This window comes from Aulonocara stuartgranti, assembly GCF_965226115.1.
Source record: "Aulonocara stuartgranti genome assembly, chromosome: 22".
NCBI lineage: Eukaryota > Metazoa > Chordata > Actinopteri > Cichliformes > Cichlidae > Aulonocara > Aulonocara stuartgranti.
Window position 1 is genome coordinate 27,658,225 of NC_138957.1, and position 12,224 is coordinate 27,670,448.

A 12,224-nucleotide genomic window follows, 5' to 3' on the forward strand; every position below is an offset into this window, starting at 1 on the left:
TCATCACAAAAACTTCTCAGTCTGAATGATACAGACAGAAAAATGAACGATGATGAGGTCGTAAATCCCTTCATGTCAACCAGTGCCAACAAAACACAAAGCTGTTAGATTGTTTTTAATCCTTGCCATAGCTTGGAGTGTGAGCTGCTCCTGCCGAAACATACAAATCCAAAAGTGGTAACATCTGTTGGAGGCCTTGTACTGTTGTCATGGATGTAAGCAGTCCATGACACATTTGGAATGACGGTGTGCTGGAGTGAACACAGCAAGCAACAAGATCACTGACAGTCTCTGGGACACATCGACAGGCAGAACTATTTTCCAGGCAACAATGTTACTTCAGACTTTTGAATAATATCAGCAGATTTTACAACAGAGATACTAGAGCACTATCTGATGAGCTTGCTCCCATCAGGGATGTATGGGAAAGATGTGTGCAGCTCATTTCACGGAAGGTCAACCCAGAGCCTGAGGTGACAGTGGGTGCAGATTTTGCCCCAAGGAAAATGCTCCTTATGGCGATACATGTCCAGCAATCCAAGCAAATACTACATAATCTGATTTGATATGAATACGAGCTATGCATGGAATTGAAAACATGGGTCAAGATTGACCCGTAACACCACAAATGTAACCATACAGTAGTTCATGATATTAAAGTAAAAAATAAATAGAACAAATTTATTTTAGAGAGCTCTATTCTGATACTTCTCAGTAAAAAGAAGTTAACATAACAACTTTTTATAGATCTTTTAGATAATTCCTGTGAGATTCCAATTACCATTTTGTTAGATTGAGAACGAGAGGTATGCTGTAAAGAAGGCAAAAGAAAAATACTAAAAGCAGCCTTTTCATGGATAAAAGACCCGTTAAAAATCAACCCATTAACATAAGAGATAGTAATAGTTTTGTAAGTAGGTACTTAAACAAACTGAAGTAAAAAGCAAACTCGCCTTTCTTGCTATACTTTTTTGACTGCCAGTATCTGTCACTTGTTGCATAATTGTTTATTTAGTTTGTTTGTCCCTTTTTTTTCTGCCCAGTAACATGACATGAGAGCCAAGCTACGATTGGTTGGAGATCAACATTAATTTATGATGTAACATTCACCTAATCGGACACAGTGACAGAAAAGATATATTCTGTGATCTGAACCTGACATTTATTGTTTTCTTTCTGGAGCTTTTGGTCACACAGTTTGGTCCACAGGGTTTTGGACAGAGACAGTTTGTAATTTCCCCTCTGTACACCACCGAAGTCAAACAACCAGGATATGATCCTTCTATTTAAACATAAGTGAGTTTTTCTACGTACTTTTGAACCTCTGGAAATGAAGGACTACTTATAAAAATGGCAGTAATTGCTTGACAGTTAGTTTTATTAAATGTCTTTATTTAAAGCTGAAAGTCTGCACTTGGCTCACATCTGGGTTGGTTGATTTAAAGTCCACTGACTTGGTGTACAGATGCAAAACTACCAAACATGTGTCATTGTCCAAAACCTTCTGGAAGACATGAGCTTTAAGACATGGCCTCCATCATCTGTGCATTTCTATTACTTTTTCAGAATTTTGTTCTATTTTTAAGTAAAACTCATATTCAGTGTTGATGAGGCGAAATGTAGCTCGAGCTAGTGTTGTCTCATAAAGTGCAAAGATGCTTTAATTAAATATAAAGCTACAATGGAAAGCAATAAAATTTGATTGTGTTTTGAGTGTGATCAATCCGTCACCTTCAGCTCGGCTTCCGTCACTTTGTCGGTCAGCAGGGTCAGCATGTCGTGTTCGCCGTGTGGCCTCACCGTGGGGTTTTTACCACCCTGCATGGTGTGTGTTTGTATGTGTGTGTGACCTCGGCCCTGCTGCCGCTCTCTGCATGTTTGTTTGTCACTCAGACTCTCACCACTGCTCCCGTTCAGCCTCGGCCAGCCCGCTGAACGCCTGCTCCCATCATCACCCGCACCAGAACACCGCAGAGCGCTGGAGGGTCTCCTCGGCCAGCACGCCGGACATCACCCAGCGCCAACGCCGCCGAAACTCCACCCCGGTAGGAGAGCGTGATTAGGATTAAACAGTTTTTGAGTATATTATCATTTTCACTAAGTAGCCCTGATATCCTGCTATGGTAACAGAAATCTGCATCAGGATTAATCATATTCTAATCAATACTTCATATAAATAATTGTTGTGTGTTGTTCATCGTAACAAAACTGTCATAATGGACCAAAGTTTCAGATCAGGTCAGAGGTCACTAGTCATCATCTTCAGACAGAATTTTCCACTCTAGGATTCGAATGATGAGTGACAGGAGTGACAGCCCTATTATGGTCATCTCAGCCATAGAGGCCACACCCACCATCTGCTTAAACCTACTTGTGAGGGGCAGCCAGTCAGAAGGCAGTTGGCTTAAAGGGGGAGGAGCTAAAATAGCTTGTACAGAGTACACAGAGTAGTAAAAGTTTTAGTTAGTTTTCAGTGGAGTAAAATTAATTTTAACGCTCCAGTTAATGCCATAAAAACAACAGCTAACGAGACATTTTTTGTCCAGGAGGTGATTCGATGAACATGGATGGTAAATGAAGCCCAGAAATAACAAAACTTCCTTTTATAAAAACATCACTGGATGGTGTCAAACATTACATGCAGAGAAAACCTTGAATAACAAATCCAACTTAACAAATAACGAACAAACCCAAACAGGGGAAAGCAAATTGGAAAAAGGTGACTGAGTCTATTGTTGAGTCTTTCTACAGCACACAGCATGAATCACACACAAACCTTATGAAAAGTATTATACCTAATAACATTCAGAAGACTGCAGCTATAATGAACTGGGTTTCATTTTCCAGCTCCAGCAGGATTTAAATTACACGATTATATAATAAGGTAAAAACTGGTTATTTGTCTCATCTCTTCCTTCAAGGTGGATAAAAAGAAGAAAGAGAAGAAGGACAAAGAGCGAGAGAATGAAAAAGAGAAGAGCGCTCTCACAAAAGAGAAAGTGCAGAAGAAAAGACAGACGGCATCGCCTACGACCACGATCCAGAGATCCAGGCCAGAGACCAGGTATCGCAGCAGATTACCTGCTTTACATCAGATAAATATGTCCAAAAACTGTGGTTTATTAAGCAAACGGTTAATTAACTCTGTGTTAATTTAGGCGAGAAGCTGGGAGATAGACTGCTTTAGCCTTGGAGCAGATTAATGTGTGGCAGATGGTCGAAGGTGGAGTAACCTAACGTTTAAAAGAGACGCTGCTGGACTCTAGCAGCAGGTCTGTTAGAGTGAGACTTGCAGTTCTCAGACAGAATCGGGTTTTCCTCCTGAATGATCACAGGAGGAAATGACGGCTCTCTGCAGAGATTCATGACGGCTGAATGTGGAGTTTCACATTGAGTCACTCCCAACTTCCACATGACCTAGTTTTGTTTTTTTATGTAGAGCGCTGGGAACCTTTTTACCTTTTCCTGCACTGATCTGAAATGTCGTTTCTCCCCTCTCTCTCATCTCTGGTACTCGTTCTGCTCATATTTCACCTCCTGTCTGCTCCTCAGCACCCTGAGGCCCAAAAACAGACCTCCGTCACCTGCCGCCCCCAAAAGTCGCCCCCTGTCCCCACTGGTGCCAGCAACAGGTGCCGCGAAGACCGCCTCGGGCAAGAAAACGCCTCCTCCTCCTGGCATCAAGACCCGACCGAAACGGGCCCAGACGCCTGCCAGAGTGCAGCCCCAGGCGGTTTCTGCTGTCACCGTGGAAACGGGCCATGAACCCCAGCAGCCCGACACTTCAGAGGAGAAAAAGAGTGAGTGTGGGTATCACGCTGATGATGTCTGTGGCTTCAAGGTGACCTGGAGGTTTTGGCTGACATTCACCATGCAGTAATCTGTGTGTGTGTGTGTGTGTGTGTGTGTGTGTGTGTGTAAGCTCAGCTTACAGTGACCTGAATGCATCAGGAACTGAACTTGACGATTAATTTAGTGACAGTTTTGTGACTCTTCCGTGAAACGTGCAAAAATAAAACCACAATCCTCACCCTAGAGTGTTCACCGATGTCCTGTCGAAATCAAATGCTCAAGCCTGCATCCAGGAGGATGTTAATAAGAAGTTTTAACGTGCATTTCTGATTGAAGCATCCAAGTCATGCTCAATTTGTAGGCAAATCTATAATTCCTTCATTCCCGATTGCATCTATTCAGTGAAAACGATAAAGAAAACAGAAGCTGAAACATGCAGCCATCTTTAAATTCAGCTTTAGTTTTGTGATAGAACGTGATTCAGCTTTGTGGTGACAAATAAGATGTGTGTAAATCACAGAAACAACCATAGATCTAGAAAATGTCTGGAGAGGACTGTCAGTACGCCGTCATGTTGAAGCTGCTCTTTTGTTTAAAGAGGAGGAAAGTGGTGAGGCGTGATTGACGTACTCGCTCATGGTGTCTGACAAAATGTCTTTTCACGCTGTCGCTGTGATCTGCGCTGTGTGGCTTCCTTTATAACACTGGAAGCTTTAAAATTGATTAAATGCTAAATCAGACCTTACTGTTAAAACGTCTCTTTCTCGCCTCTCTATCAGCCCCGGGTAACGTTCCTGCCATCGTGGTGTCCTCCGCACCGGCCACTCCTCTTTCTCCCAGCCCACCGGTCGTATCAGCAGCGTCTCCAACTGTACCGAGCGTAGAACCTGCGGCGACCACCGTCAGCAATCCCGCTCCTTCTCCTGCACCTGCTGCCGCCTCCACCCCGGCCGCACCGGCCAGCAGCAGGCCGTCGGCAGGCACTAACGACCCAGAGGAGGCCGCTCGCGTCCTCGCAGAGAAACGCAGACAAGCCCGAGAGCAACGGGAGAGAGAGGAGCAGGAGCGTCTGGAGCAGGAGCAAAAGAAGAAGTGAGACCTGCTGTCCACACAGACTGTGTGCCTCATAAAATATGATAACACAATGCATGACAGACCATGTTTTCCTGAGTTTGTAAGGCAGATTTTGGATAAACACTTAACATTGTGCTGTGATCTAAACCCAAATAGACACTCACTAGTAAACAAAACATTAAAGCAACACAGTTGCTTTAATGTCAGCAAACCTACAACATAATAAAATGCATCATCTCAGGCACACGTTCAAAAAAGATATTATTTAGGAGAGGGCGCCACAGACCGCTGATGCGAATGCAGCTTGTAACGCAGAACCTTCTCCTCAGGATCCTGCAGGAGGAGGCAAGGGCCCGGGAGGCAGAGGAGAGGAAGCGCAGGGAGGAGGAGGCTCGCTTCATGGCCGAGCAGCAGCGCCTGAGAGACGAAGCCAGGAGAGCTCAGGAGGAGAAGGAGGCGCAGGAGAGAGCGAAGGTCGAGCAGGAGGAGAACGAGAGGCTGCAGAGACAGGTGGGTGATGACAGGAGTTATTAAGATGCTGCAGATTATGTCATTCCAACTTGAATAAGACCAGTGCATACGTGAGTCCAGGAGGTAGGAACGCTGGGTTTAATGGTGGTTTAGTCCCGGGCTTTAAGCTAAGTCAGTAAAAAAATTAATAGATTCTGGTATAAATATGCTTCAGTACATTTCATTTAGTCCACACAAAGGCTTCAGGAGGGGAACAATGATTCGAGTTGCCTTCCATCACACCATGATAACCGTAATATGATAAAATGCACACATGGGCCAAAGTTTACCACTTCTGTTGAGGTCTCTTGTCTGCCTTCAGCATTGAGCTGTTTCTTCATACTTTGAAGGGTGCAAAGGATCCACTTGTGCATCCTCGATTATGGCTCCTCCTGCAAGCCTCCTCTCCCCTCTGTCCTCCACATACATTCAAGGATTTCAAGACATCCTTTCTGAGATTGATTTTCAGGTCACAGGCAGTAGGGCAAAGGAAATGAGAAGGTGCGACTTAATGAAAAAGGAAAAAGCCAGAGGACATGAGGAGAGAAGGCAGGGATGTGCGAGTTAGGTGCAGAACAAAGCTTTAACATGATGGGCAAAAAATAAAGTGTTAGGTGGGGTGTTCATGAGGAAATAAGCATCACAGTGCAAAAAGAGAAACTTAGAAGCTGATCAAAAAGCAATAAGGCAATAAATTAAAAAATCTCAGTGCTGTGCTGTCTGATTGAGAGCTCTTCTCTCCCTAAATTTAAATGCTCAGAGGCATAATTACTGAGAAAAGTCAAAGGGGAAAGTATGGAAGTCTACTGGATGTATGGAAGCTTGTTTCCAAAGGTTTCGGAGTAATAACTCAAAATTTCAAGTTATTGTGTCAGTTGAAATTTTGAGATCACTGGTTGAAACGAGCTTCCATGGACTTGGGCCATAATGTTCTGAAACATCAGAACATTTTTATAGTATACATCCAGAGTGACCCACAGAGCTACAATGGACACATTAGTGGGAAATACACTTCGTTGAAATAAACCAGAATTATCCTTTAACCCCTTCGGCGTGTTTGTGGTAATCCAGTGAGAATCAGACACCCGTTCCTGACAGATCATCAACTCCACTGTAAATACCCTTTGCTGTGAAACCCCACTTTAATTTTCCATTAACCACCATGAATCCCAGTGATCCCCACATGCAGTAAGCCCATTTACCATCTGGGCAGATTAATGTGCAGGAAACTGTGCTGCTGTGAGCCCAAACATCAGCCTCTGTGACTGTCTGGCATCTGGGCAGATTAAAGAGTATGAGTATGTGCTGCTGTCACTCATGAGCACTAACAGTCAGAGGGCCCTTGTCTGCTGTGGGCACATTCCAGCTGGTGACCTCCATAATGGCGATGAGGGAGCCATTGTGATGGTGGAGGGTAGCGACGGGCCTGTGCTGCCTCTGTCTCGGTCGCTCGGCTCTGGATAAGCAGCGTCAGTGCGCGCCATGCCTGAAGCACTCAGCTCGTCTCGACTCCCCTGCTCCTCTCAATCAGGCCATTGTTCCACCCTGACAGCGAGCTTGCTTCACAGTGGAGTGGCCTCATATTTTTTTAGAGGTCATTTCGCTCAAGTGTTCAGCTAAATGGTCTGAAAATGCGCAGGGCTTGGGGAAGATGCAGGCAAGATTTAAAAAACAGCTGGCTGCACCTCACGACACCTTGTGTTGTTTTCACTGCTGCATTTTAAACATATGTGTGTTTAAATATCCAGTCAAGTATGTAATGGGGGTTAAATAATATGAGGTCAGACCTGAAGGCTGCAGACCTGCAGACCACGCTGAGCAGGTGCTGCCCCCTGGTGGTCAGTTGGTTTCATTTGCATGTTTTTTAATGGTGTAAGGAGCCCCATCTCACTCAACATATGATTGCTGATTGCAGCACACATGACAAGTGTCAGATGGTTATAAGAAGTCAGTCTCATAAATATTTTTGAAGCAATTATTGACTCAAAACTGAAATATTTTAGCAAAATGTAAAGATGTGTGCAAGAAAGGGCCTCAAGCATTATCTGTCATGCTCGAAGAAGCTTTTTTCTTTCTTTTTTTAATTGTCTACATATGCAACAGGTGGCTGGTTTAATATTATTTGACAGCTCACAGCCTTTGCAGAGGGAGTTTCTTTCTTCTGGATGAAAGCCTCAAAGTGCCGAAGAGTCGGGTTAAAAAACAGCTTTGTTACAGCCACAATCACCCAGATAAACCGCAGCGTTTATAGCACAAATGAGCTTGTTTGCTTATTTAATTTGCTATTTTCATTATGTTGCATGGTGGCACGGTGGTTAGCACTGTTGCCTCACAGCAAAAATGTCTGAGTTCAGGTCCACCATCAGGCTGGCGTGAGTTTTTGTGGAGTTTGTGTGGGTTCTCTCTGGGTACTCTGGCTTTTGCTTTGGCTTTGAAAATGTCCTTTCTCATGGCTGTCTTCAGAAAGTGGGGATCTTACTGGCCCAGTAGGCACTGCCAGTCCTCTCCGAGGCCCTCCCCAAACTGCAGCCGTATTATCACAGCTTATTCCAGCTGTAGTCACATCAAAAAGTCATAGTGCATTGTTTTGTAAATACAAGAAAATATGTTTCATATATAGCCTCTCTTTTATTTCTACCTGTATGTTACTTTATTAGGTACATTTAAACTAAAGTTTTCTTATTAAATCTACCTTTACACTACCTATAATATGTTGTACAGCTGTGTGGACAGTGTTAGGCTAATATCCCGTTCCCTTTTGAACCCTCGGTCACCTTTAACTTTTACTTGGTAAGATTTAGAGCAGGAGGGACGCTTATTCTTCTTTTTCTTTAGTTTTACTGTGAAAAACGTTTAAACTTGCTTCATATTTGTATCTTCTTTATTTCAGAGGGAGGAAGCTGAAGCAAAAGCCCGCGAGGAGGCCGAGCGTCAGCGCATAGAGAGGGAGAAGCACTTCCAGAAAGAAGAGCAGGAGCGCCTGGAGAGGAAGAAGGTGAGGCCAAAGAGAGAAAAATATCATCTGTAGAGAGTTCAGAAAGTCACAGACAGTTCACAGTCGAGCTGAAAAACAAGAGCACTGATCTCTCTGTCTGATCTGCACAGCGCCTCGAGGAGATCATGAAGAGGACTCGGAAGAGCGATGCGGGAGATAAGGTCGGTGTGATTCATTCGAAACAGGCTCCAGACTGAACACTTGCTCGCCTTTGTGGAATAACACGAGTCTTGTTCTGCTCTTTGCAATCACAGAGGGATGTCAAAGCGTCTCCTCAGGTCAACGGAAAGGACGCAGAGCCGAGTAAAGGTAACCGTCACCCCTCGTCAACCTTTAAATCAGTCACAAAAGAACACATGTACTCATTCACACGTTTCTACTTTGGCTTTTTCAAAGATTATATCCACCTTTGTGAGATTGTCACCTGGGGCTTTTCCAACCCAAAGGTCTATTACTAACCCAGGAAATATACTGTATATAATAAATGGGCATTCTTTCTTTGGCTTTGAGGTTCCACCAGACAATGGAGTGCTAATATAATGCTAGTGCATGCCACCACAGTAGGTTAGTGTGGTGAAACCTGAGATGACCTTATAAAAAGGCAGTTTATTCCTTCTGTTGTGACACGGGAGGGTGTGCTGTTGTTTCGGCTTGTCGTGTACCTCCTCTTTGTTGTAACCGGACACAAAACACAGACATTGGCAGATTTCCCTGCAGGAGATTCCTGCAGATATATACTTTGATAAAACCTCCGGTATCTGTTTCCTGCATCAGCTTCTTCCCTTCCTGTTCCAGGACTGGACTTTTGTCTAAGCTGCGACACCTTAGGCATGAGCAGAAATGTTTTGTGGGCGGTATGTCCACCAGTATGTCCAACCTAACTGGATCATTAGGGAAAACTACTTTTACTGACCCAAAGAAATCATAAAGAGCCAAAAGTAGAAAAAAACTCTCTAAACTTGACCTCTTAATGCAAAAGGAAGCATGAAGTTTTGTCTCAAAGCGATTAGCTGCACATACAATAATCTTGTTATTTGAGATTTTGGTAGATCTTGGCTATTTTAACAGTTTACATATGACAGAGACTAAAGAATATTAAAGAAAAGGCTGCATTTAATAAGTAGATGTGTCCAAATGTTAGACTGATTCTGTAAACATCTGAAAAGGTTGTTAATGTCCTTTACTTGTCCACGAATTTCTCTGCAGCTCCTGGAAACCTGCAGGCCCCCAGTGCATCGGTGCTCAACCCAGCACAAAACGTTTCCAGCCCTGTTGTTGTAAACGGCGTCCAGCCCTCCGTGCACCAAAACGGCGTCTCAGCCAACGGCACTGACTTCGAGGAGATCATTCAACTGAACAACAGTGGCGGCAGCGGTAACCCCAGCCAGCAGCAGAGCGGGCTGGTGAGTGAGCCGATCATGGCGTTCGAGGGAGGAGAGCCCTTCTTGATGAAAACAGGCCCCATGAAGCCTCAGCATGTCGCAGGTACAGAAACACAACATCAAACAGGAATGTGAGCAACAGGGTGGCTGCTTATCAGTCCTGCCCATCTACTCTAAGACATATGGTAAACATTAGCATGCTAATGTAACAAGGCTACAATTCTGTATCTGCCCAACAACACTGTGTTATTGTTGCAGGAGTAGGTTTACTTTTACAAATCAGCTGCACAAGAATGTTTCTCATGGTAACAGCAGCTCCATTATTAGCTAAACTTTACAAGAAAACACGCCACCCTCGGATAAGAATCGAGGACCAAACCCAGTGTGGCAGAAGTGAGACATAAAACCACTGCTAGCTTAAGAACATTAGAATATTAGAATATAGAAGGAGTTTAATATGAGGTACGGAATTCTCTGAACGTGATGCACATCATCTGCACAAGCGTCCGGATCTATTTTTGAGGAATTCCTGGATGACAGTCGCCTCTGATGAACATGTTGGGCCAGCATGTGCCAGAGGAAATTAAATTGAGGTTAAGTTAAAGAAGAGTAGAAAAGAAGACTGAGGTTGGGCAAGAGAAACATTCAAATGACATTAATAAATCATATTTACACATAAATCTAAGAAGCAGCTGCACAGAATTGTGTGTGAAGGGTGAGTTCACCTGTCGCAGAAAGAAGAATTATTGTTCAGTTATATGGAGAACAGGAGGAATGATTTCCTGAAGCAGTGTGGAGTGGAGTGGGTGTGTCTTAGTTAGGGTCCTTTAGGCAGCATCGTCCTGCTGAAACCTGCCACAGGGCCAGAGGTGCTGGGATAAGTGCAGGCTGGAGCACGTCATCTCAGCACCTCTGTTCAGCCAGGTTTCCACCAAGAACGATCAAGTCAGAGATGAGCGTGCAAGGCTGCAGCAATAGCTCAGTCTCAGGCGACTTCAGTGGCACTAATGAAGATTTCAATAAGCAGAGATCATTTGGAGGACTGACCATGATTTATTGAGATAGAGAAATTCATTAATTTGACGATTAAGCTCCTGTGATCGATCATGGCAGAACAGAATCCCAGGATTTAGGACCTAAAACCTATTTTTCAATCTTTGAAAACTTGTCCCCTCATCCGAAATCAATCTGGCACCCTTCAACAACGAGTCTCATTTTCATCGAACATATTAAACATAAAACGAACGATACTCACACTCAGGCTTCTGGTTTTGTTCTTTTCCTCCTCCGCAGAGGTCCTGTGAGTCGCCACACATCCACGAAGACGCGCCTTTCGTCTCTGCTTGAGCTATGAGATTCATGCCACACCACAGCGGCTTATAAAACAGCGTGCCAAACAAAACAACCAGCGTTCACCTGCGCTGATTCCACATCCACGGTATCCACAGCGGTGGGACAGCAAGGAGGAGCAGAACTGGCTGGAAAAAAACAAACAAACAAACTCATCTGAAACATTTAAAAAAAAAAACATAAAAAGCTTAAGTATTCTCTGTCTTCACCGCGTGTTCTGGTGCAGCATTTTTGTCAAGTTTTACCGAAACGTCACATGCAGATTTTATGGTGCACCTTAAAGATGACTGACTGTGTAACAAATTTTAGAAAATGCAGTATAAAATCCTGGAAATACATAATATTTGACAATGGTTGTTATTATTACCATCGCTATGATATTGTTATTGTTACCTTAAGTTGAGCATTGTGTGTGTGCGTGTGTGTTTTGCTGTTTTTTGTCTTGAATTACTGAGTTATTTAACACGGGGAGCATCGGTAAGGACTGGCCACAGTGTATGTAAATGAATAATGAGCCCGGCTGCCTCGGCCTCCTGTTACGGGGGATCTGTGAAATAAAGCTTTATGAAAGGGAGCGAGGTCTCCGTGTGTTTGTGTGCGTCTGTCGGCGATACACAAACGCTCGTCTAACAGACATTTACAGCCCTCGCCACACTGGACTTGAACTTAACTTTTTTGTCTTTCTTTCTGGAGCAAGTGGAAGGGAAAACCTTTGCAATGACTTTATCATTTGTTTAAAAGTGCTGACTTATGGCAGAAACAACCCTTCATAGGTTTGGGTTTTACTATTTTTATGTTCTTTAAGTGACAGGACTAATACAATTTGTGAGAGCAAGATAGCATCCTTTCTAAGCTGACAACTGGGCAGTTAACACCCAGAGACTTGGACTGCAACTGCTATGGTAAAAGTTTAGAGTTTAGAGCTGAATGAAATTAGATTTGCTTACAGAGAGGCCAAAGAAAAACCTGCAGTGATGAGATGATCCTGGATCCTTTCAGTGAGACCTGTAAATATGGATGAAGAAATCTAAACTGTTCAATTAAGTGGTGTGAATGTTTGGCTCTTTTGAAATGTAGCTTTATTAGAAGCTGATAAGCCGGAGTCTGAAAGACCAACATTA

General features: G+C 43.7%; 1 protein-coding gene across 15 annotated transcripts in view; it reads left to right on the forward strand.

Moving 5' to 3' along the window:
* Positions 1–11,677, forward strand: part of LOC309698679 (uncharacterized protein) — a 56,642-nt gene extending 44,965 nt beyond the window's left edge. For 8 of the 15 annotated variants that reach the window (XM_082521290.1, XM_082521277.1, XM_082521285.1 and 5 more), the window contains 10 exons: positions 1,894–2,045; positions 2,922–3,064; positions 3,553–3,806; positions 4,572–4,884; positions 5,196–5,376; positions 8,267–8,371; positions 8,482–8,532; positions 8,626–8,680; positions 9,578–9,856; positions 11,047–11,677. In XM_082521290.1, the coding sequence (XP_082377416.1) occupies positions 1,894–2,045; positions 2,922–3,064; positions 3,553–3,806; positions 4,572–4,884; positions 5,196–5,376; positions 8,267–8,371; positions 8,482–8,532; positions 8,626–8,680; positions 9,578–9,856; positions 11,047–11,057 (1,544 nt within the window). In that variant the 3' untranslated portion in view covers positions 11,058–11,677. The remainder of the gene's footprint in view (positions 1–1,893; positions 2,046–2,921; positions 3,065–3,552; positions 3,807–4,571; positions 4,885–5,195; positions 5,377–8,266; positions 8,372–8,481; positions 8,533–8,625; positions 8,681–9,577; positions 9,857–11,046) is intronic. The other 7 variants (XM_082521291.1, XM_082521278.1, XM_082521284.1 and 4 more) reach the window with 3 other exon arrangements.
* Positions 11,678–12,224: the final 547 nt, after the last annotated feature.